The sequence below is a fragment of the Haemaphysalis longicornis genome, unplaced genomic scaffold, assembly GCF_048455015.1.
Source record: "Haemaphysalis longicornis isolate Haplotype H1 unplaced genomic scaffold, Haemaphysalis longicornis Haplotype H1 scaffold_1, whole genome shotgun sequence".
Taxonomy (NCBI): Eukaryota; Metazoa; Arthropoda; class Arachnida; order Ixodida; family Ixodidae; genus Haemaphysalis; species Haemaphysalis longicornis.
This window is the reverse complement of record NW_027526203.1, coordinates 479,615,550-479,641,169: the sequence shown is the minus strand read 5'-3', so window position 1 is coordinate 479,641,169 and position 25,620 is coordinate 479,615,550. Positions and strand designations below refer to the sequence as shown.

Genomic DNA, 25,620 nt, shown 5'->3' with positions numbered 1-25,620 from the left:
AACATAACCAAAACACTGCACGAGTCCCTATCAGCCACGCAGCACAAATCCCGTAAACGCCGCGGAGAAGCGGCAGCAGGCGGCGCAGTGATCGTGAAGCTCGAGGCGTATACACCAGCGATCACTACCGCCGCTTGTGAATTCACCAGGCTATTTTTATTAGAGCTCCATCGCTGTCGCCTGACGCTGAAGTGTCAAGTTGCTATCGCCTGTGTTTCCCAATTATAGCTGTTATTCATTATAGCCATTATAGTCCTTATAGCTGTTCCTTCCTTCTAGCCCCTCTGTTAGCAGGTGGAAGGTGGGGAGAATGAAATTCCTCTGAACACCCACTGCAACGCTTCAAGGTTGATGCCGATGCCACATAGTTTTCGATTTCCAACACAGCTAATGCTGCCGTGTTAAAGGTAAAACGTCATTGTTGAATGATTGCAGCACCAGTGTCCCCTTTAGGATACGTTAGTATCAAACTATGCAAGGAATCTCCCGCCACACGAGACGCACGTCGGCCTCGGCCACATTCGCGCAGGGGAGAAGCAAACAAAGAAACGAGGAAGGGTGCTTCCCCCGGCCCGCTACCTTTAGGAATACAATAATACAACCGAAACTAGAAAAAGTAACACCGGCCTGGCCTTATGGCGTTGACACCAATTTTAACAAAGAAATGTTTTGCTTGCCAGCCTAATTTTTATAATACATGCCAAGTATTTGTATATCTTTTATGCGCAATACTTCATAGCTTGGTGGTCAAATTACAAAGCACGTCATCACAGCTATACGTGCATCCCGTCACTGATTGATTAGTACTTGTTGCTTGCACATAAAGCATGGCAAATTCACTGTGAATTTATGCAGTCGAGAATAGGGCCCCTAGAAGGGTGTCCAGTTGGTGTTGGCTCAGTGAACTCATCGACATGATGGGTGCGGCTTCACAAATGTGACGTCAGCGCATCTCCCAACCTTTTTTTCCTCCACGCACGAGTTGGCAACGGCGGCCCTTTGGTCGTTCATCAGCGTAGCGAGATTGCCGCATATACGGCCTCGCCGTCAACTTCGACTGAGTCATTAGTTAACAAGACTATTGAAGATGCAGAGCAATGCATCTCTGGACACTGCTCATAGGGAGAAAGTTTTCATTTTTAGGCCCCCCCCCCCTCTATACAGGGTGTCCCAGCTATCATGCACCAAGTTTTAAAAAAAGAGTAATGACGTAACTCGAAGAAAACCTATTGCATAATGTTTGCAGTACTGTGAAGAAGCGGTGACTAATTTTTTCGTTAATGAGACTTAACTAATTATTTCTAATTAATTATCTAACTCAATAATTACTGTCCTAATCACTGAAGTGTCAATGAGGCATTTGTAGGTATCGACGAGGGGCATCTAACTGCGGTATTTTCAGCGATGAACTAATTGTGTACTCATTTATTCTGACTGATAAATAAAACCCGCAAAATATGAAAAATACCACGTGACGGCGCATCCGCGCACATTGTAAAGCAGCGTCCCCAAATAAGCTGATTGAAAGCAACTGCTTCCGGTGTTACCCACCCGAAGAGACAGCGCATCACCTTGATAAGGCGCGTGTGCAGATAAGGCACAAACTCAATGGCGATTTCTTCTTTCTTTCTTTTGTTTATTTCATTCTGGCTAACTCAGAGGCAGCCTGTTTGAGGGCGTTGCTTTACGATGCGCACGGACGCGCCGTCACGTGGCATTTTTTAAATTTCGCGGGTTTTCTTTATCAGTCAGAATAAATGTGTACGTAATTAGTTCGTCGCTGAAAATACCGCAGTTAGATGCCCCTCGTGGGTACCTACAAGTGCCTCATTGACACTTTAGTGATTAGGGCAGTACTTCGCGAGTTAGATAATTAATTACAATTAATTAAGTCTCATTAACGAAAAAAATGCTGTTCGCTTCTCCACAGTACTGCAAACATTATCCGTTAGGTTTTCTTCAAGTACCCCATTACTCTTTTTTAAAATCTTGGTGCATGATAGCTGGGACACCCTGTATATATATCCCTTCACTTGCAGCCCCTGATGATGGTTAGATGATAATGAAATGTACCCATCATTATTCTCACCATTGAAATTCAACCTTGTGAACACAAGTTTTCTGGGATAGCAGCAACATTTCTCATGGCACAAATTTGTAGTGATGTACGAGCTTCCCAATTTTTCCAAAAAAAAAACAATGTCGTCTTCATGGTCCCGTCAGGGGCTAAACAAAAGTGCTTGGCACATGCGGACCATGTCCATGCATAGATGTCGGCGGTCTCCACCTTTATTTTGAAAATGTGTATATACAGAGATATGTACAGGTCCAAGATGGATTATCCGGAGAGGTCGTTAGCCTCGTAGAGTGTCTGGTCATACAGCTCAGCCCTGACGAGCCTCCCCCCAAAGAAGCGGCCATTCAGGGCGTCTCTCGCACTCGCAGACTCTGCATAAAGCAATTGAACACTGTTACTGACCATTCACGGCATCTCACATTCTCAGACTCTGCAAAGAGCAATCGAACACAGTTATTCAAACTTCGGAAGATGCCCGAGAGCGTGTCACCACTCGTGTGAGGAACAAAGAACTGATGTTATTGCGACAGTGCTGCTGCTTGTTGTGTAGCCAGACTTAAGAAAAAGAAGCTGAAGTTGGGGGTTTCTACATACTCGTGCTAGAATGAACTTCAGGTCTTTCTAAGGTAGATTCTATCGGGCACAACAGCTGAACTGGTCTCCTCAGGATGGTTTCACTTGGTAGGTGCACAACACATGGACAACCGGCACATAGTCAACCACTCCCATTTTCCACACGTTTTGGCAGAGGACGGTCATGAACTAACACAAGAGTCCCCTTCTTCGGTGCACTGGATGCACTAGGCACGACAAAGTGAGCAGAGCACAGAGAAATCAGGTCCTTCCATCGCCACCTTCTCACGATCAGCCATCTTTTGGAGGTATCACCAGCGACAGGGTCTACTGATCCTGTGTTGATAAGGGTGTTCCCAGACCAGACCCACTGGAAAGGCAAGTCAAACGCTTTCCCGCAAGAAGATGGGAGGTCAGTGGTTCTGGTTTGTTAGATTCCACATACACGAATGTTAGTGGTCTCGAGTTTATGAGGGCTTTGATTTTGGCCAGAACCATAGCGAGCTTCTCAAAATTGCAGTAGCAGTTGCCCAACACCTCCTTCAGAGATGTCTTTACTGACGGCACCATCCTTTCCTGAATCCACTCCACCAGGCGGCTCCTTAGACGATGAACTCCCACTGAATCTTCTTCTCCCACGGTTCATGCTCGTTTATGTGAAAAAAATTTAAGGATTTTCAATTACTTTCAAGGCTCAGTGTGCAGACTTTCAAGTACCACGTTGTCTTTTAGAAAAGACCCATGTTCAGGGGAAGATGGAAGTTTGAAACAATGGGAAAATAGAAAACGTCGCTGGAGTCAACGTTTCAACAAGGGAAATTGTCTTTCGAAAAGCCCCCTTGAAAATACCCCAGCACAATTTTTTCCCTTTTTCCAGCGAAATTTCCCTCTTTCGACTATTTCTCATAAATAAAGTCGCACGGTTAACCAGCGTTACAAAATGCAAACTTTTATTTAGTAAAAACCAACCAAGCAACAAACACCCACTCAGTTTTTACGTAGCCTCCCACTGCTTCTCCTGAATTTTTGCGTCATTGCCCAAGATCTCCTACTGCTTGAACTTGGCAGTCTTCCTTAGGCTGTTTGACTTCAGATGCAAGTCAGGTCACTCGTTGCCGCTGCTTTTTCTGCCAGAGTCTGCCGAAGTCGTCAATTCTGCAACAGCGGCTTTTAGTTTCTTTTTCTTGCGAGTTTCAACCTCGTCATCAATGCACTCTTTTTTCCTGTGGTTTGCACCTTCTACCTTCTGGCCTTTTCTGTGTTTCCAATAAGGCACGGTATTGGTTCCTCGCAGAGGCCGCACATACTATCGGTTCTTTTGCGATAGGCACATTTAAATGCCACCCGCTGCGTCTACAGCATCACAGGCAATTCACTGTGAAATGCGAGATGTCTCTTCGCTCTTCTACTCTAACCAGGCGATTCACTGCGAATCCTGCTTTTACGTTTGCTCGGCCATGACTGAGGGTAAGCAGCAGTTTTACAGCCCTCGGCATATGCTGAGCCCAAGTCCGGGAGGACATAGGGAGCATGCGAGCTCCTTTTGAACAGCCGCAGCTCACGTAGCAGCACAATGAGCTGTGCAAGCACCGCATCCTTTGAATGCTCGTGGATTCTCTCTGCTGCAATGAGTGCATCCAGAACTTTCTTTAAGCCTTCCACACACTCATCTGGCTTAGACAACACCTGCCTGTGAGGGGAGGCCTCTCACAATCCTAGGGTGCTTCTCTCCACGGTCTTTTTTTGTGACACTCAGAAGAAACTGCCTGCACTGCACGCAAAATTCAAATGCAGCTTTTAAGAAGTTGTTTGGCTGTGTGTCCAACATGTGTTCACAAAACCAATTTTCAGCAGGCCTGTGATTCCCAATGATGAACAGAGTACAGAGGGCTTGAGAAATTCTGTTAGCAGCGCCCAGACAATATTCTCAGTCTTTTGCCAAACAAAACATGAGTGTGTGTCAGAAATGGGTGCAGGGTCATCGCAATGGCAAGTGCAAACAACAGCTTCGCTACCACTAGTCAATTATCCTGACAGAAAGCGCATTTGAGGCAAGGTTCACTTCCTTGCTTCTCGCCCCTTCCACATACTCTGACGTCAGGCTGGGCAGGGGAGCAGAATCCGATTTGTCAACGGCACGTTCTCAATACACCGATGAGCACACAACTAGAGAGGAAACAGAGTTTGGCCTGTGACAGCGAGAAAGTCTTCTCTCCTGGCAGGTGCATCAAGAAACAACCTGCTCACACTTGAGAGCAAAATGTTCGGCCTACATTAGCTTACTGCAAGGCCTGCCCTTCCAAGCATGTGCACACTGTCAAGCTACAGCTGCCCAATCTAAGCACGTCACCTGATAGCTCTCCTGTAGGTGCTCCTGCAGGCCTTGAGATTCACATTACACCCATTACTGATACTTGCACATTTTCATGTAAGGGAAGTGGTTCCAAGGCATTGGGCAGGCGCCAAATCCCTGAACTTACCTTGAGCAAGAAGAAAAAAGCATGTCCCAATGCTAAACAGGTGATGCGGTGGGCCGTAGTGGAGGGCTCCGGATTAATTTTGACCACCTGGGGATCTTTAACGTGTGCCGAAATCTCGTAAACACGGATGTACGCACACGCTTACTGACAGCGAGAGAAGCAAAAAAAGATGGTGGCGCATTGGACTGATGTCGGTAAGAATGGTGCTTTTGCGGCTTGGATGAGCCCGATGGGCTTGACTAATATTGAGTGGGTAACTGTATATAGGCCGAGGGTTGACTTGTCGGCAAATTTTTTGGTAAAAAAAATTACGACCTATATTTCGACTTATACGGTAGGTATTTCTAGAAAAGCTTGAAGGATTGTTTCCCAAGAATTCCCTGTTATAATTTCTTTAAAAAAGCGGGCAAAACTGTTGGGCCTTTTCCTCAAATCGAAGTTCACACCAGGCTGTAGCACTTAAAAAAAAAAAACTGCTCTTTCCTGCACTGTGGAGAAAGTCTGAAAGGAGTGGCCAGTGCGAATGTGTGCTTTTCACACGAGCCACACTTGGCACCCCACAAGCGCCCCTGTACACAATCCACCCCCGTTTGCTGTGCCTACCTTGTGCCTGCGAGAACTCGACGAAAATCTTGACCACAATGTCAGCATTGTCGTCCTCCGACTGCCGCTCCTGGTAGATGATGACCCGCTTGACAGTGCCGAAGCGGCCACACTCGTCCGTCACCTCGGCCTCCAGCTCGTCGTCCAGGTCCTCGACAGCCACCATGTTGCGCAGCACCACCACGCACGACTCGGTGCGCCGCATGAGCTTGCGCATGAGCATGTGCCGCGCATTGGAGCCCTTGATCATCATGTTCTCCTGCTGCTGCAGCGTCTGTGGCTCCTCCCGGGGGGCCTCCTCCTCCTCCCCCTCCTCCGGGGCGGCAGGGGCCGCCTCGGCCGGCTTCAGGGAGGCCTCCGTGGTCGCGGGGACCAGCACCGCCGCCCCCAGCACGTCCACGGCGGGGGGCTTGGGCGTCGCGATGGGCAGCGTGGTCACGATGCCCGGAGGGGGGATGAGTGCCGCTGTGGGTGGCACGGGGGTCACACCTGCCAACCAACCGGCACAGGGGACAGACTCAGGGTGCTCGGCCTGCTTGGTTTTTCCCCACCACTGCTGCCCATACTCGAGTGAAACGGCCGGAGGAGGGCAGGATCACTACAACAAAACTTGTTCGGCAAGAACAGCAACAAGCAATGCAAAGAAACAGAAAAAGCACTAGCTGGCCTTCCAGCTTCTGTCCCTAATAATCAGCCCTGGTAACTTCCTACCACGCCACCTTCACAGCCACAGCATAGAAGCCCGCCTGAAGGGGTCCAGGTGCAGAAGGGGCACAAAAACAGTGCAGGTTTGAGTTTACTCAATCAATGGAGCAAATGAACACAAACTACGAAACGACACAAACGGATAAACAGCAGTGGCAATTCACTAGCCACTTTCTCGCCCAGTGGCGGACTTAAAACCACCATGACTGCAATTGCTCTGGTGCCTCTAGATACATTTGATCGTACCACTCCGGTGGTAATGTAGAATTAACGTAGTGATAACTCCTGTTTAGTTTTAGCCACATTACATCCCTGCTGACGTAGTGTAGCATAGAATTTCAAAATCATTAAATATATTTTTTGTTTTTTTGTTTACTCTACAATTTTTACACTTTGACTTATCTGTTTGGTTACCTCCTTGACCGTAAAACATTGGCTTGTGGAACGACATGCAAAGATCGCTGAGGATTTCCTACAGAACTGAAGGGGAGAGAGAGAGAGAGAGAGAAACTATTTTGAAACCTGTGTCCAAAGAACCGCTCGGCTTCTTGCTTAGGTTACAGGGACTATAGTCCTGGCTATCTATAGTCCTGGCGTGTTTTTAACATGTTTTTAACCCATGCCTCCCAGCAAGTAGGGCGCTTTGTGGCAGGAATTGGTTGCAGGGAAGACCTCAGGGTGCTTTGTATGTTTGGGCATGTCCAGAGGGTGTGTTCATTGTTGGGGTATTGGTCACAGTGTGAGCATTTTGGAGGCACGCTGAGGAAAAAAAGGTAAACGTGGGGGCACCAGATGGAAGCAAGATGGCAAAATCCTTTACCTTCAGTGGAAAGATCAGCGCGTTGTAAATATGATCAGCACCATCCACACTGCCAACTAGAAAGTTGATGCAAAATAACGAGTGCGGAGTAGAACACCACCACTCAAGTATCTGTGCCCAAGCCTTTCCTTATTGACAAATACAACACTGCAATGCTGGGAGTAGAGAAGCTGGATCAAATGATTGGGTATTACAATGCCCCGATGCGAAATGTGCGGTGGTGACCCAATTTTTTTCATTGTATTGACATTGCCTGTGGCAACAGTTTTGTTCTTTTTGAAGCACACTGTGCATCACACCCAAAGGTCCCTGACCTCGTTCGAAAAGCCGGTATGATCATCTGGCTCTGACAGAAGAGCTTCTTGAGCAGATGTTTTACTTCGATGGCAAACAATCTCGTCCTCCACCACCCACTGGAAAACGCACACACCACAAACATAAGAACTGCAAGCTGTGCTACGAACATAACAAAGTCGAGATCAAAACAAATGTCTTTTGTAACACCTGCAAAGTGCACCTGTGTTTCACCCCGCTCTCCCTCTCTCTCTCTCTCCCTCTCGCGCACATGCACACGAACACACACAAGAAAAGCTACACCTAGCTGCACCAAACTTTCATGATCAAAGAACAAAGCATTTTGTGTCACATTTCGTATATCTTGAAAAAATTTTCTTTTTGAAAATTTTTATATTGACGATTTTTGTACTTTCTCTGTAGTTTTTTTCCGCAGCTGTTACTTTTGGATTTTTTCATGGTGCTATGTGCAATGCTTGGGTAAAACATTGCATTTTATGTCAAAGCACACATAATTAGCTGCATTTTGGTACATGCTAAAGCGGGGTGGTGCTTTTGCTTTCCCACGAGTCAAGAAAAGCACCCACCAGTGATGATGCCTGGCGCATTGGCCGCCAGCACCGGCTGCGGAAGCACGCCCGGCGGCCCCACCAGCCCGGGAAGGCTCGGGATGGCCAGGCCGGGAGGAGGAATCACCGCTGCCGGAGAGGAGCCCAGCACTCCTGGCGACGACAGCCCCAACGCCTGCAGGCCAACCACACCCCTGCATGCCTGCCCACCGACACTGCCACCTAGGCCCCCTTTCGAGGCGACTAGAACAAAAGCGCGGGCAAGTTGGTCCACTAAATGCTAGCCACTGTTGCACACTCGGCCACAAATGGGAACACACTTTCGTCTAGCGGCCGCCTCTGGTGCCCTTGGGCTTCCGGGTTTTCCACCTGGAATCTCATTCCCAAACTACTCTTTGAAGAGGACATTCACCCACAGAGGACCACTTCTCTAACTGTAACGTGGGGAAGCTGTGCACAAGGGCATGGACGCTGGTGTTTGAAGACAACTGAGGGCCTCGAAGGTCTTTTGCGGTATCTGGCCGACTCGGCTGACATTTCACCCAGACGCCTCCCAGTCGAATGACATCCAGTTTGAAGGCCCTTCGTTGTGCTGTGTTTTGTGCTGTGTGGCACATAAGCAACTGAGACTATCATGCGCCAAACAAAAGGTTTGGTCTTTTTTTGTGGATAATAACCAATTGCTTTATATCGTATAGTTTGTTTAGAAGTGTAGCTTCTTTTAAAAAACTAAAGACAGAGGAAATTTTAACAACAGCATCCTCTCCTAGGAGTAGGCTGGGGGGAAATGGAATTTGCTCGCTGTAAAACAGCCTAAAATGTTTTTTCCTCAAGGCCTCAAATTTTATGTTTATGGGGGATGTCCTATGGGGGGATGTCCTATACGCCCCAGACGAGAGACGGGTAAATTTGTAAAAGGCAGGCCCTATCGGAACCCCAGTGTTTCCGAGACAGAACCTTAAGTATATTTAGAGCTCACGAAGCTTTCTTTTTAAGCATATTGATGTGGGGCAGGAAGGTGAGTTTTTTGTTGAATATTACCGTATTTACTCGCGTAATCCTCGCACTCGCGTAATCCTCGCACCCCTAATGTGAGCCACCAAAACGAATTTTTTGGTTCCTCGCATAATCCTCGCACCCCCAACTTTGCAGCGGCAAAAGTTGCCTGCTCGCGAAACCCGCATGGCGCACGCGCTCTCCAACGCGCGCCCTCCCCCGCCGCCTCTCCGTTCGGCGGAGAGCGCTGTGTATCCAAGGCCATCCAGGCGCCCTAACAACATGCATAGCTACTCCCTAACAGCCGCCCTAACACGCTACTCACTTGAGCCGGTTTCGCGTGCGCGCAACTAGACGGTGTTCGTGCAGCCTAGTGTCGTGTCGTCGTGTCGCCGTCGTGGTCCCGCCGTTGAGCGGCAGCAGTCAGTGAGGCACTGGCGTCAGTGGTGGATAGATCGCTGCCGTTTCGAGAACTTTTTTATCTAATTGTTTTGTGCTTGGTGCCACTTCGCCATGGGGATGAACGCTAGCTACACTGCCGCTTTCAAATTGAAAGCGAAAGAGTACGCGATCAAAAACGGCAACCGTGCCGCAGGCAGGCACTTCGGCGTCACCGACTTCAGCGTGCGTTACTGGAGTAGGGCACGCACATACGACGACGAGATAGGGCGCGCGCCAGAAAGCAAAGGCGGCAATTTCATGATCGATGATCGACGGGAGACTGTTTATGTTGTAAACAAAAAAATAAAAAGAAATAGCTGCTGCTGGCAACACTGAGCTTACCTATACAAAAAACGACCGCTACATTTAGCGGGATTGGCATAAGGCAAATTGGCAACACTGTGCACCGGATTTTTTTTTTTTTCGCATAATTCTCGCACCCATAACTTTGCATTGACTTTTCCGAAAAAAAAGTGTGAGGATTATGCGAGTAAATACGGTATGCCTAGAAATTTGTGCTCGTTTTGTACGGGTAAGTCGATTTCCTTGAGGTGTAGGGTCGGATTGGTCTGTAAGCCTCGTTTGAGAGAGAAAAGAATAGCTACTGTTTAGTGTGGTGAAAACTGGAAACCATTGCTGTCTGCCCATGTTGTCAGTTTATTTATAGTCAACTGTATTTTCCTCTCGCATGTTGCTACATTGGAAGATGTGCAAGCTATTTGAAGATCATCAACATAGAGTACATAATCGACTTTGGAATTATTTTGCATATGGAGTTAATTTTTACAACAAACAGTGTTGTGCTTAGAATACACCCCTGTGGGACCCCGTTCTCCTGTACAAAGGTTCACGAGAGGGTTGAGCCCAGGCGTACCTGAAATGAACGGTTTGCCATGAAGTCATTCAGGCAATTCAGCATTCTTCCGTGGATGCCTAACTCTACTAAACCGCGCATTATTCCAAATCTCCACGTAGTGTCGTAGGCCTTCTCAAGATGGAAAAAGACCACGAGGCAGTGTTGTTTGTGTATAAATGCTTCACGTACAGTATTTTCTAGGCGGACAAGATGGTCAGTGGTTGAGCATGCTTTTTTGAAACCACACTGGTGAACATCAAAAGTTTGTTTGATTGTAGAACAAAGCTTAATCTGGTATTTATAATAAGTTCATACGTTTTAGCTAGACAGCTGGTAAGGGCTATTGGTCTGTAACTACTAGGGGAGGTTGGCGGCTTTCCAGGTTTTAGGAATGCTACAATGAATGCTTTTTTCCAAGCTTCTGGTATTTTTCCAAGTACCCAAATTTTGTTAAACTTTAAGAGTGCTTCCACAGAAGAACTTGAAAGATGTGCAAGCATTTCATAATGTATATCATCTGGGCCTGGAGCGGTCTGTTTACCGGTCAATAGAGCTCTTTTTAGTTCTTCAAGTGTAATTAAACTATTGTATGTTTCGTTTGCACCTCCACTTGTTGGCAGTCTTTGCTTTTCTATTGTTTTTTTTTTTTTGTATTTTATAAATGATTCTGTGTAGTGTGCATAACTTGAAACTCTCGAGAAGTGTACACCCAGTAAATCTGCCTGTTCTTCTAAGCTTGTTTGTTTATCCAGTGCTGTTAGAAGAGGAAGTGTGTAAGGGGAGTATGTCCCATTTAGTTTGTGAACTTGCTCCCATACCTTTTTTGAAGTGACTGAGCTGTTTATGGATGACACATAGTTTTGCCATGAGGTTTTCTCGGCATTGTGGCGGATATACCTTGCCTTAGCTCTTTCCCTTTTAAAATTTATGAGGTTTTCGTGTGTTGGGTATCTTCGAAACACACCCCATGCTTTATTTTGCTCTTTTTTTGCCTGTTTGCACTCCAGTGTCCACCATTATTTGTGGTTTTGTTTTACTATTCCCATGGACTGCGGCATGGCTCTGCGTGCAGCATTAATGATGCAGGATGTAAACTCTTTGTTCAGTTCATCAATGCTAAGGACTTCAGAAAAAACTTCGTCTAAACTTGCTTCAGAAGTAAAAAGTCCCCACTCGGCAGACTGAAGTTTCCACCGGCGTGGTTTCGTTGGGATAGTTGTTGGTGACGATATTGCGCTGATGAGTAGAGGTAGATGATCGCTCCCATATGGATTGTCAATGATATCCCACTTAAAATCGCTAAAAACTGAGAGTGAACTAAAAGACAAATCTATGCAGCGCATCTTTCCTGAGCCCGGAGAGCAGTATGTAGGTTGGCCAGTGTTCAGAAGACATACGTTATTAGACAAAATAAAATCCTCTGAAATCTGGCCTGTTGCATCAGTTTTTTCACTTCCCCAAAAAAGAAGAGTGGGCATTAAAATCGCCAACTAATAAAAACATCCCTGGTAAGTAAGTCTTCTGGTTAGTAAGTCTTCTAAATCTTGCAATGTTATTGTGAGGGTTGGTTCGAAATACACACAGCACACTGTAATTGTTTTGAACGCTAAAAATGTGGCAGCCACTGCTTCTAACTTAGTTTTCAGTATGTGTTCTCGTGCTGCAATATGACTGAGTAATTATTGCAACACCCCCAGAGAGCCTGCACGCTTGCTCTCGGTCGCAACGGAAGACCTGGTATCCTTTTAGTATGGTTTTGTCCTTAGGGCACAAGTTGGTTTCCTGAACACAAATGGCCACAGGTGAGTGTGTGGCAAAGATATCTTTGATGTCATTTAAATTATTTAAAAGTCCTCTGCAGTTCCAGTGGAAAATGAATGCCATGTTAGCTTTTTCTTGAGTGAAAACTAGGTTTTCGGTCCTGTGATACGGTTCTTGCTTTTCTTTACATTTTCTAGGGAGTTCCGCCGCCCCACCGAAGTAGACGGCCTAGAAGCTCCCTCTGTTGTGTCCATTGTCTCTTCAGAGACGCTGGAGGTTTGTGCAGGGCGCACGGGTGTTGAAGAGTTCGACCTCGCCGTGTAGTGTGAGGCCTTGGGGACTGCCGAACCAGGGGTCCGTGCAGCCCGCTTAGGGGGTGGTGGAGCAGCACTAGCTGCTTCCACCGGGGGCGCGGTGGGCCTTGATTCAGCCTCACTCTGTGTGGCTTCAGCAGGTGCCGAAGAACGCTGTGAGGCCGCGCCCTGTTGCACCACAACGGAGTATGATCGAGTCTGCGCCGGTGAGAGTCACCTCTGTGCTTCGCGAAATGTCAGGTTCTCTGTCACTTTGAGTGTGATATCTCTTTTTCTTTTTTCCATGCTGGGCAACCACGTGAGTACGCTGCGTGATTGCCCTCATAGTACATACAAAGGTGAGTTTGGGCTTCACAGTCTTTCGGAGGATGATCATGGAAGGCACATTTCATGCATGTCTGTTGGCCCCGGCAGCTCAGTGAGCCGTGGCCATAGCGTTGGCATTTGTAGCATTGGCGTGAGTTGGGTATGGAGGGTCTAAGTTTCATCTTTGTATAGCCTACCTCCACAGATTCTGGATGGATGCTTAATGCGAAGGTGAGGACAATGTGCCTTGTCTGAATTTCTTTGTTTTCTCTTTTGATTTTTATACGGTAGGCCTTTGTGACATTTTGTTCCTTCAGACCTTCTAGAAGCTCCTCCTCGGACGCATACTTTAGGTCGTCATCCGAGATGACTCTGCGGACTGTATTTAGTGATCGGTGCTCGCTGACAGTTACAGGAATTTCTCCAAAAGATGTTAGCGTTGAGAGCTTGTCGAGCTGATGTTGGTAAAGTAGTTCGAGAAGGAGGTCTCCGTTTGCCAGCTTCTTGATCTTAGGGTCTTTGCCACTAGAAATGGCGAGCAAGTCGGGCAGTTTTCTCTTCGTCACTGCTGTGTATTACGTGGAAGAGTGGGAAGTTTGTAACGTTCTTCGTGATAAACTTAGCGGTTGCGTCGGTGCCGCCTCTTTTACGAGAAGGATCAGTTGCGGGAAAAAAAGAAGCCATAAAATGAAAATTATATTCAGCCATGGTGCCAGCCGCCCACCATGGAGCCCAACAAGGGGACGAGACAGGAACTCGCGAGCAAGTCCTGCCCACGCCAGCTGTACACCGCGACTATAACCTAACATGGCTGAACTCAGGGTCGTCCGCCACACAAGATTAACCCTAGCCGCCAGGAAAAAAGGGAAACTCAGAAGAAATGAGACAGTAGGAAAGGAAAGGGAAAGGTGAAGGTGAAGGGGAGGATAGGAAAAGGCGACTGCCGATTCCTCCTGGGCGGGTCAGACCGGAGGTGCCATCTACGAGAAGTGGAGGCCAAAGTGGTGTGTTGCCTTCGCCAAGGGGCCTTAAGGGGGGGACGCGGCTTTCAACTTCGGAAAAATGACCAAAACATCGTTTTTTTGAAACCCACATATTCAGCTTCTGTGTTTCCTATTCTATGCGTCTGCAAAGTTTTTCCGCTGAAAAGCATTGCAAAGTGGCATAAAAAAAATACTTTTCGTCAGGCGCGGTGACAAACTATCAGCGCAAAAGGGCGAAAAAAACAGCAATTTTCGGAGTGCTCTATCTCCGCAACGGTGCCACCGGGCGCGGCCATTTTGATATGGTTAGATCGGCCGAGCGATCGTCTTTCCGGTTCCGCTCGTCTCTTTTATCTTCGTTCATTTACAAACGCACAAACGGCAGAAAAGAAACGATGCACAAACGAAGCTAGAAATAGATGCTGAAGCGCTATTGGTCCTCCGGTCGGGGCGTGCTACAACCACCCCCCTGATTGGATGTCGCAGGCGCAACACAAGATGGCGGCCGCCTGAGCTGCGTAGCGAGCGGTTTGAGTTCATTTTCGCCGCTTCGCTCAGCCGAGTTTCTGTTCAATCTGTGGTATTCAACACAGACGTTATCGCAATGGGAATGCCAGAGATAACGAGCCAGATTACGGGAAGTTGTGTAGCTCGAAAGGCGCAGGTCATCGAACGCTTCGTGGTGCGCGTGACTACCGTCGCCAGACCCCGGAGGGTGACGTTGTGTGCGCGCTTGCGATAGCGGTTCGTGAAGTGAACTTTTAGTCGGGTTCGCGATGTTTACACGCTTAGTTATTGCTGTGTTTTGACTGTGGGCTCGCTAGCCTTGAGAAAGAAACGGTCGACGCGTCAAATGCTGCGGCGCGCACGGCATAGCCGACGCGCATTGGAGCATCACATGACTGGGCAACCGGTTACGGTTGAACGCCAGTAGTTGTAATTAATGCCTGCGACGTTGGATTTAATCTTAAAAGCGACCTGACCAGCCATATCAGGGATAATCAAAGTACGATATGTCACTGTAAGCGTGCGCTGCGATGTGCGCGAGCCATATCGCCTTTCTTGCGCAACGTTTCCTGTGCACTTGTAATAATCATGCAAACAGGTTTGAGTTAGTAATATAGGAATAAAAATATGTTCGTTGCATTAAAAATGTACGTTACCGCTGCAGCATTTAACAGTGATTTTTTTAGGGAAATTATTGATACCATTGCTTAGGGCATACTGGCTGTGCTGCGAGAAATACTGGATGCCTTGAATGTCAAAAGTAGTAAAAAAATATGCTCTTGCATTGAAGTTGGGAGTTATGCAGAATATTCTACCAGCTTCAAAGTAGCTCATTTTCATCCTTGTGGTATGCAAACTTTTGGCAATGAACACCTGCACGTATTAGTACTAAGTTGCTGTGCCAAGCAAGATGATAAAAAAAAAAAAAAGCCAAAAACGTTCAAATTTAAGTAAAAAAATGCTTAAGCTGTTGCCATGGTGACAACACTGCAAAAGGAGGTTGTCCAGTGCGATACAGCCAACCAGCTAACCTATTGCAGTGAAAGCCCATTGAAACCCATCTCCCCTTCCGTTTGGTCTGCAAACTGGGGTATGTGCTCTTCACGGAGGAGCTGAAAATGATGTTTTGCGGAACGAGAACGGCTGTAAAAGGCACTCCAATTTCAAGGCATGGCCTTCCAGAAGCCCCATGTTCAAAAGGACACGAAAGGCTACAACCTTGACGACTTCTGATAAGTGAAACCTATGTTGCAACTTCGGAAGCCGTTTTCTCAAAACGTTTTTTTTGCCACCTGTGTCACTTGTTCCAGGGATTTCTTCGTGACCATTGGGTCTATTTTGATTCCGTTTCTTGCATTACATTCCTTGATGAACAGTTCAGGTCGTGACACTCTTGGTTTTCCAGATTTGTTTTTTGTGATTTTTTTTATTTAAATAATCATTCACAGTCGACATGCCTGTTGCACATTAACCTCTAAAAAATGAAAACTAAAAAACATTGTGTTGTAAAAAAAAATTCTAAAACTGTCACGACCTCGTCCATTCATTTGGGAATGCAAAGCACTTCGAACAAGTTTTCTATTGTGCAGGTGTGAGACAGCTGAACCAGATTTGGAAGCAGCTTTTGGAGCAGCGAAATTTCAATTTTGGACCAGAAGAACGACATTTATTATGTCACCTTAGGAGCCTAAAAAATCAAATTTTTGGCTACTCGGGGAGGGGGGGGAAGTGCGCTTTTTAATCGGTTTTGAACGTACATAACACTGAAACAGCCTTTCAATAAAGTTTTTTCTACCTGAGTATCACAAGGAACGAACTACACTACCTTTTTCAAACCATTTTTACATTCTTGGGCTGTATGCATAGATAACCCGGAGTTCCGTTGAAAATATCGAATTAAAAAACTAAGCAATTTTAAGGAATTTTTATTATCCCGTGAATGCTGAAGTTGTTATTTTTGTAATCTCAGACTCGGCGTTACGCACAACTGAGAGCCACAGCAAAAGTTGCGCAAAGCAAGGTGAGAGTCATCACACCCCACCAGCCCTCCCATTTCAAGCCCCAAGGTGGGCGTTCACTACGATCGTAATTAGAGTATTGGTATGTTTTGGCATTAAATTTCAATTCAGATGGATGAACCATTATTACTAGCGTGCAATAATAGCCCGTCCTGCTATCGGACACTGCTTGAACATTTGGCGGTGATGCAGCCTGCGCTGCCACTTCTGCCGTGTCCATCGTCCCACTTCCGCCGCTCGCAAGCTCACTGCCAATAGCAACAATAACTCGGCGTTTTATAACGCCGCAATGAGTCCCAAATTTCACTTCAAGCACGCACCGCGCCTCACACTCAAGGCCGAAACACGGCGATATCACGGGTACCCCGTTGTTTTTGATGAACCCCCGTCTTTCGAGTCACGTAACTTCCCGCAATAGGTCAAACGACTAAATGTAAACCCGGCCACCCCCATAACCAAAACAGCGGCAGAAATCGGCGAAGAGCACTCTGCCTGAACCCCAAGAAACTGCTTCGCCCAGCGGCCAAAGTTTTCCAATCTTCATCGCACCAAGATGGCGGCACCCAGTAATGTCGTTCTGGAGATGCGGCACTCCCAAAATTGCTGTTTTAAAATCAACTTGCACAAGTAGTTTGTGAAAACTTTATATGGGAAAACTTTAAAAATTCGCACAATATAACATGTGCTGAAAAAGTGTGTTGGTGCGGGCTTGTTGGTACATAACTGAATATGGAAAAACAGCGCTAAAACGGGACAAAGAACGTGACAAGACTGGGCGCTGAACAGCGCCCAGTCTTGTCACGTTCTTTGTCCCGTTTTAGCGCTGTTTTTCCATATTCAATAACATGTGCAACCCGACATTGTGACTTTCGGAAAAAACTATCCCGTGGACAATTTTATGCGGGTTTTTTATTGTATGATCAATCAATTAAACCTTTACAAACAGCACCACCTTGGAGGTGCTGGAAAAGTATGCCGTCAGTAAGCATTTTCCCCCACTGAAATTGACGGGAGCGTTAAAATCCTTGGCTCTTTTACTCTTTTGGAGCAGTTTGGCGCAATTTTTGCAATTTTCAAGCTTTTGGAGCAGCCTGGCGCAGGAAAACGAATTTGTATCAAAACTGCGCAATATGCGCAGCTGTCTCACCCCTGATCGTGTTTTATAAGCCGCTCAAGCTCGGTACAAGTGGAACAGAAAGAAAATTTAATAAAAAAAGTTCTCAAAATATTAATTTGAAATTTTTATGGTGTTATCACAAAAGCATTTCCGGTTGCTGCGCCAATTTTCATCAAAATCCACAAAGAAATAAAAAAGTTGATTTTGAAAGCCACGTTCCCCCTTAAAGGTCCCAGCACTCGGCATCGGCTCAACCACCAGGAGCCTCTTTTCCCCGGTCACGGCGCTGCCACGCACGGCTAAACGTGGGTGCTCTGGGTCCGTGGTGTCGCACAGTACACGCAAACATCTGGGGCGGTATTCTCGAGATCTGTCCCTTTTGCGTCCCTTTCAGAAGTGTCCCTTTTGGCAAGCCCTGATTGGCTAAAAGCAAACAACCGGAAGTGACGTAACGCAAGCATGACGAACCTGCTGCCAACGCTCATTGCTTAAAGGAGCCATGAAGAGAAAATACAACTTCGTTTAATTTGAAAGAACTAGGATTCAGTATCTCACTCAGCTCCATTAGCAGGGGTGAGACAGCCCAAACAGATTTGGGAGCAGTTTTCGGAGCAGCAAAATTTCGATTTTGGAGCAGAAGAATCTTGATTTGGAGCAGTTAGGGACATTAATTAAATCGTCTTGTGAGCTTAAAAAATCATTATTTCAGCAATTTTCAGGGTCAAGTGCACATTTCAATAAGTTTTGAATACACAAAAACACTCAAACAGCCTTACCTGAAAGAGTTTTTAAGCGTATCACAAAGTACTAACTGCACTACCTTTTTCCTAACTGGCGATATTGTGTTGCGCCTGCACGCAACACTGACAACAAAACTGCCGTTAACATTAGAGAGTTCTAGCAGTCCGTCTGTTCTGTTGGTTACTTTGTTACCAGGTTGACCGGACCGGTCTGCGCCTGCGCGCACAGAAGGGCGAGGAGGCGTGGACAAGGCGAAGGCAGGTCCGCGGAACTAATCCCCCTACGGCTACGAATGCCCAAGAGCCCAGATGAGTCCCGGTGAGCACGGTAACTACGTACACGACGGAACAGACGGACTGCTAAAACTCTTATCAAATGTAAGGGCTCCGCAACTGTGGCGTTTTTCTTTTTTTGCTGTTTCAATGCTAAAATTATTATTTTTGTAATCCCAGGCTGCGTTGTACGAACGACTGTAGTCACGGCAACAGTTGAGCAGCTTCGAGCTAACGGTCGCATAGCCCAACCAGCCTACCCGTTTCAGTCCCTGGGGCGCAGATTCACCCTATGGTCATTTCAGTGGCGTTAATGATTAGCCACCTAGATTTTGGCATTAAATTTCACTTTGCCTACATCAAGTGTTATAGACGCGTTCTATGGCAACCGTGTATGAACAGGTCGCGGCGCCGCAGCACAGCTCGCAACTTTCGTGTCGACCGTTCCATCCCCGAGGCTCGCGATCGCGCTTCGAAGCACAGCAACACCTCAGCATCTTATAACAGCACAACAAGCCAAAAAATTCACGTCATGAACCCGATTATAGACGCGCGCACCGCGTTTCGCACTCAAGGACAAACCACGGCGAAGTCGTAAGCCCCACATTTCAATGAACTTTTTTTCGAGCCGCCCAACTTCCCGTTATCTGGCACCAATCTCAAACCATATCCCCGCGTTAACGTCACTGTCCAGAGCCACAACAGACAGAATGAATAGACTGGAACCCAGCTGATAGCGCAAAATAAACCAGGGAAAATATTCGCGATGTGCACTGAGCGCGTTGGTAGCAGCCAGATCAGGCGGCGGCCATGTTTGTTGCCACAGCGATGCCTAATCGAGAAGGCCGTTTCAGCGAACCCGTACGGAAAACGAATCGAGTTTTAGAAGCTATTGCTTGCCTCGTTTCACTCTTTCTATTTGTGCCATTTCTGTGTTTGCGATTGACCTACGATAAAAGCGGTGACCGGGATGCGGGAGGCTTTCGTCTCCGCCGAAACTGACATGAGCATCAAAATCCGTGCCGTTGAGGCTCTTCTGGAGCAGTTTGGCGCAATTTTCACCATTTTCGTGCTTTTGGAGCACCTTGGCGCAGGAAAATGGAATTGTATCAGAAAGGCGCAATATGCGCAGCTGTCTCACCCCTGCATTAGAGCCACAAAAGATGCTTTTTAACGAAAAAAAAGCAAGAAGTATTTAAAAACTTTCAAATTTTGCGCCACAGTGACGTGTTATGAGCCAGAATGACGTCACACGGGCCAACAATAAATCATAATTTTCAGTGCGTTAACTGCACGTTAGCATTCAAGTGATGCGGTGAAATGGAACTAGAGGCCCCTTTACAGACGTCCAGTCTTGTGTCGTCGCGACAGGTCAGTTAGGCGGCCGCCAATTGCACAAACAAGGTTCCGTGAAGTCATAGAAAAGTTGCGGGAAATTGCCTAGGGGGTCGCGACTGCTTCACACGTTTTCTTTCATATCTCCGTTATTTGTTCGAAGATGGCGATGATATTGGTATCATTGTTATCGGGACTAAGCGGTCTTTCTAATAAACCCAACTTGTATTTTGTCTTCATGGCTCCTTTAACCGGAAGTACGTCACGAGGAAGGGGCGCAAAAGGGACATTTTCAAAAGGGACAGTTACGAGAATACTGCCCCTGCTTTAGCAGATGCCCCCTGCGGGGTTGAAGGCCCTTCATCGCACGTCTGTGCAGCAGGTGCATCATGCACACCACAAGAGGGTGTCCTCAATTGTGTGCCGGCCACGTCGCTTTCCCTAAAAACGATGTGTCGAGGCTGGCTCCCCAGAGGGGCACCCCCCTTGGCCAAGATGCCTGAAGTTAGCATGAAAACAAAGCTTAGCCCAATGCATCATGGCACCCTGAGCCAGGAAGCCCCTCGCGCCCTTGTGTGCATTGCAAAAACAGTGCATTTTATCAATGAACATTCCGACAAATGCAAGCAGTGTAAAGGGAAAAGGCAGCGACATCAGTTAAAAAAAAAAAAGTGCAGGTGCACGATAAAGCCAAGTGACATGCTGCAGCCACAGCCACCACTCTAGTAAGTCACGTGTCTCTGTTTGAAGCTGAAAACACGTCTTTCTTTGGCACCTTCTTAATCCAGCGGGAAATGCTAGTAGGTGTGCTGGGAGTGGCATTCAGGGGAAAATTTTGCAGTTCTTCTTGCCTCCCGGTTATGGAACTCGCGCAGACTCTTTAGTACATAGTTTTGACGTGCAAGTGGCGCAACTGCTGTCAGCAGGCCATCCCCCCAGGCCTTATTATTCAGCATCGGCAAAGCAGTTCTGACCAAAAATGTGAAAGAGGGCCCCGAGTGTCCAACCGTGCACGCGTCTTAAGTGAGGTCTTTTGGCACAAGGGCTTCGAAGGCCAAGAGCGCCATTGCTATCTACGATGAGGCAAAAATGTGTTAACGAAAGGGGTGGAAATGGAGCATAAAATTACTCCGATGTAAAGGGCCAGTTTCCGAAGGTGAGTGAGGAGCGTGATGAGGCACGCAATGGGCTAATGGTGCATAGGGCCATGGTAAAGGGAACATTATGAATAAGCGAGGGAATGGAGTAGGCAACAGAATAAACCAAGGATTCACAAAGGTGGCCTGCAGCTACCTGCTAAAACTAATCTAAAACTAAAGAAACCGATGTCATCGAGGTTTTCTAGAACTCTACTCAAGTTAACTCTTTCGTTACCACGCCTATTCAAATCGATCACCGGTGATCGATGATTTATATTGCCTATTTCAACATGTTGTGGTCGTTTCTCGTACACCTAATGCGGCCAGTGGTTAGTCTAGGCACTGCCCTTTTAGAATCAGTTTAAATTTTCTCGCTCTGGCGACATTGAGATTTTTGGCGGCGTTTTTTGCGAGCTGAGGTGCGTGTCTTTTGAGGAAGGGGGCGTGGCTGCTGCACTTGAGAAAAAAGGATGCAGGTCGTGCTTAGGCTGCAGTACCATAATATTTTTTTTGTCAAAAGGCTCCTGGCAAGTCAAATACCAAATAATGGGGTCAGCTTTGTAATCCGACAGCGTTGAGAGGTGATCATTACTTGAAAATGGCCCCAGCTATTCACTAATGATCTTTGGTTCGGACAAAGAGCAGCTTTATTCTCCCAAAGCTTATTTCTGATGGTCCCCCGCATGTCTAGCAAGTGTGCCTGACATTTTCAACCAGTTTCCAGCAGTTTCGGTTTCGTTTTCGAATTGCGAAATTCATATTTGGCGCTACTACGCAGTTACCCAACTACAAGCTCATTTGCCATGGCGCCTCTGTTGCCCGCTACTGCTCCTCAAAACAAGCATGCCGCTCGCGCTTCCACTTTATCTACGCCTTGCTTCTGCAATTAGAGCTTCCGCTGAAAGTCAAACGATAACACCAAGTCGTCGGGTATCAGTTCAGACGAGGAGAACGCTTCCAATTGGCCTTGAACACCGCCAGCTGTTCACCGGCCAGTTTCGGTTTCATACGAGGGTATTTCCGAAGGTCTAGTGTCGCTTCTTAGTAGTACTGTCTATTCTGACAAAGTCTCCAACAGCCTTGTATTTGTTTCTTTTCGAAATTGTTAGGTGGCGCTGCAATGTAGTAGGCTCGTAGTGCTGAACTCGCTTCACAGCCCGACGGCGGCTTGGTGAAAGCTTGCTGGGCATGCTTCTAGTGCATCGTACCTTATTCCTGCAACCAGGGCTACCATAGTGAGTCAGAACATGATAATAAACCGCAAATGAAAGTTCTGACTGATAAGTGATCACCAGAACGACAACAAGTATCCACCAAAGAGTTTGGTTCTCAACTCCAAGCGGATTTTTTCACATCGCTTGCTTGCCTTCAATATTGTGCCGGTCGTAATCATTGACAAGGTGTTTTTACATCACGTGGAGGCTAATTTGGGCCTTTAATAATGTCAAACCACAAGATTTCTTCTAGAGAACTATCCAAAATAGTAAAACTTGAAATAGAGGTTCGGCTTCACCACATGGCACGGGCATCACGTGGGCTAACATTTTCTTTTATATCCGACAAATTGTACTGCGCAACTCAATTTTTTTTCTAGGACGGGTTTTTGAAATGTCTACCTACAAAGTGTATATTCTAAATTTTTTCCACTACTGGTGGTTTATTATACACAACTTACTTTTTTCTTATTTTCTTCGACGCGTGGACAAAAATTTCGAATTCGATAATTTTTTTCGGAATCATTATTCAGGAAAACATTTTAAAAATTGGTGTCGTTGGAAAGCGCTTGGAATAATCTGCATTTTATGTCACTGCAATGTGTGCCTAACCAATATGTATAGCACAAAAAAATGTTTTGTTAGACCCTTCAAAATTGGTCAATTTCCCGTGGTAACGAAAGAGTTAAACACAGGACCCCAATAACACTTCCGTGTACCGTACGCTCAACTGACAAGTGACGCTTTCGTATAATCAGTGCGCGACAGAATAGCCTAAACGAGTCATTCGGAAGGTTGGTGCTGTTGCGACATGTTTCAAGAATGTTTTTTAAAGACGATAGTCTTTCTTGGGCTACTTAAACCCAGAAATTTTGGTCTGTCTGTATGTCTGTCTGTCTGTCTGTCTGTCTGTGACTCGATTCAGCCACCCGGCCAAAGCAAAACAAAGCCTGCGCAATAGTCTTATATAGTCACAGCTAAATCTACCCGTCTATGTCTGGTGTAATGTTCATACTTGTCAACGTTGTTGAAGAAGAACAAGACTTTACGCAAATATGAGGCAACAAATCAATACAGAAGTGATATTTGCAGTGTTCCTTTATAAAAATTCAAACATGCTTGACTTTTTCGAAATTAAATACTTCATCAACTGCAGAAAAAGAATTCACTCCGCTGTCGCCCGCGCCACTATAGCTTCTGGTGCCATTTTAAGAAATCAACCGGCAACAGTTACGCAAGGTTCCCCTAGATAGTTTCCACGTTCTGCTTGCAACGCACGTGGAATAGGGAAACGCGGTTCTGTAAACGTTGAAGTAGGGTGCCTCGATTAACGCGCGTCTTCTCCGTACAGCAGCGTTCGCATCGAGACACCCGGTTTGGAGCAGTGGAACGCGGGAAATTTAAAATGATTTAAGCAAACATTTGGAGTCTTTACCTTGGGAGGAGAGCGACGCAAGAGGACAACATGAGAGGTGAGCGGTAAAGCACATTTACTTCGCAAAAGCCGATAAAGACTATCGTCTTTTGACGGCATTTGCAACGAAAGGAGCAGATACGCGGCCAATTTTTTAACATGCTTCGTGTTCGGATACATACTAAGGAAAGCTCATTCATTGTTGTTTTCGAGGTCCGCGGCCCGCTCGAGCTGAGCGCAGTGCCTCAGGCAGCGTATACGCTCCCTGTTTTTGGTCTCTCTGCATTGCCCGGAGACAGTGGTGTACACACGATTTCATGTCAGGTAAAGCATGAAAGGATAAAAAAGTGAAATAGCCAGCAATGAAACAAAAACAAAAAGCAAAAGCCAGAAATTATTTCAATAAAAAAATCGTGATGATGTCGTGCTCTACGTAAGTGACCAATTGTTTTGTTACCTTTTTCACCAGTGAAATTGGGAAATGGTTCAGTTTCATTGTGAGAGTACACATAGCAGCCATATATGCATACCTGCCAACCTGGGGACTTGGAAATTCGTAAAACCCGCGGTCGGGGGGGGGGGGGGGAAGAAGGGAGGGGGGGAAGCGCACTAATTTTTTTCAAGTTTAAAAGGATTAACGTTCTGTGCCAAGCGCTCTCACGTTTTCGCAACCATAAGTGAAATTCGCAAGTCTTGAAGAGTAACGAGCAACAAGGCAGGAGGAGCAAATTCTGTCGTGTACGATTTTACAAACACTCGGTACAGTATTGTCGCGGCTTCGCGTCATTGCACTGCGAAGCACCTACAGCGGTCATGCCACAGGTCGTAGTGCATTGGTCGTGGCAGTCATACGAAGAGCGACGCGAACACGGAGGTCCTAACCGGCCCCCGAACGACGCGCTCTAAACAGGCTGGTCGAGGTGGAAGCGAATTCTGGACATGGATGCGTACCCCACCCCGAGAAGGTGACAAAGTCGCAGCTTCTGCTGATGATGATAACAAGAGTACGCATTGCCCTTTCGTGGCGGCGCAAGGTGGCTCAGTGTCGTTTTACTGGATATTCCCTTTTTTTTTCGAAAATCAAAATAGTTTCCAAAAATTTCGGCCAAGATTCGTAAAATCGTAAGACTGGTCGAAATTCGTACATTTTACGGAAAATTCGGAAGAGTTGGCAGGTATGCATATGGTTAGTGTGCACCGCTTGTGACAGTGGCACTGAAATAATTATCGGTAGTCGTTACTTCATGATAGTTAAAGATAGTGGCCTCGTACTCCCGCTGCATACGCCAGCGCCAGGAGGCCTCAACAAAAGAATACATTCACAGAGTCCGTTCGCTTAGGGCAAACTGATTTTTTTTTTTTTAGTTTTTTCGAGACACGTGAGTGTCCTATCTTGCGGCGAAGGCACGATGCTCCATTTGAGCTTGGCAAGCATCTCTGTTTCGCCGATAATTGATCAAGGTAAAAATTTATTGCACTTGCAAGCAATAAATTTCGTTCGTCTTGAACAGATCCCCCCCCCCCTACGACCAAACTTGTCGTGGTCTATCTGGCGGCAGGCGACTATAGCGGATCGCTCATTGAAACATTTATTTCACATCGCCTTAGCAGGTTTGGCATTTACTGTCTTTTTAATACAAGGGCGGTATTCACGTGTTTTGTCCCTTTTGTGTCCCTTTCAAAAATGTCCCTTTTGAGCGAGCCCTGATTGGCTAAAAGCAAACAACTGGATGTGACATAACGCCTACTGCGTTTGACCACGGCTTCTTCGAACATGCGATTTGAATTTCAAACAGATGGTTTTTGGAAGCAGTCATGAATGCGCCGATTATCGCCTTGTTGTTGGCTCGCCGGCAGAACAAGCGGTCGAGAAGCAATGTAGACGCGTTCGATATGCCCCGAGAAGCATTCCGCCTGCATTTCTGCCTCTCAAAGAGGACTGTGCGGTAGCTGTGCGACGAGCGGGTTCAGCATCAAGGAGCAAGTGTTATGTGCCCTTCATTTCTTCGCTACCTGTGGCTTTCAGTGAGCGGCCGGTAATGAAGAAACAATATCGCTGTCGCAGCCCTCCATGAGCCTGTGCAT

At 46.7% G+C, this 25,620-nt stretch overlaps 1 protein-coding gene across 9 annotated transcripts in view; it reads right to left on the bottom strand.

Annotated features, from left to right (window-relative positions):
* Positions 1–2,259: 2,259 nt before the first annotated feature.
* The window catches only part of Hfp (Poly(U)-binding-splicing factor hfp), a 58,595-nt gene continuing 35,234 nt past the window's right edge, over positions 2,260–25,620 (bottom strand). For all 9 annotated transcript variants that reach the window (XM_077688304.1, XM_077688306.1, XM_077688305.1 and 6 more), the window contains 3 exons: positions 8,140–8,296; positions 5,734–6,222; positions 2,260–2,448 (listed from right to left, as the gene is read on the bottom strand). In XM_077688304.1, the coding sequence (XP_077544430.1) occupies positions 2,339–2,448; positions 5,734–6,222; positions 8,140–8,296 (756 nt within the window). In that variant the 3' untranslated portion in view covers positions 2,260–2,338. The remainder of the gene's footprint in view (positions 2,449–5,733; positions 6,223–8,139; positions 8,297–25,620) is intronic.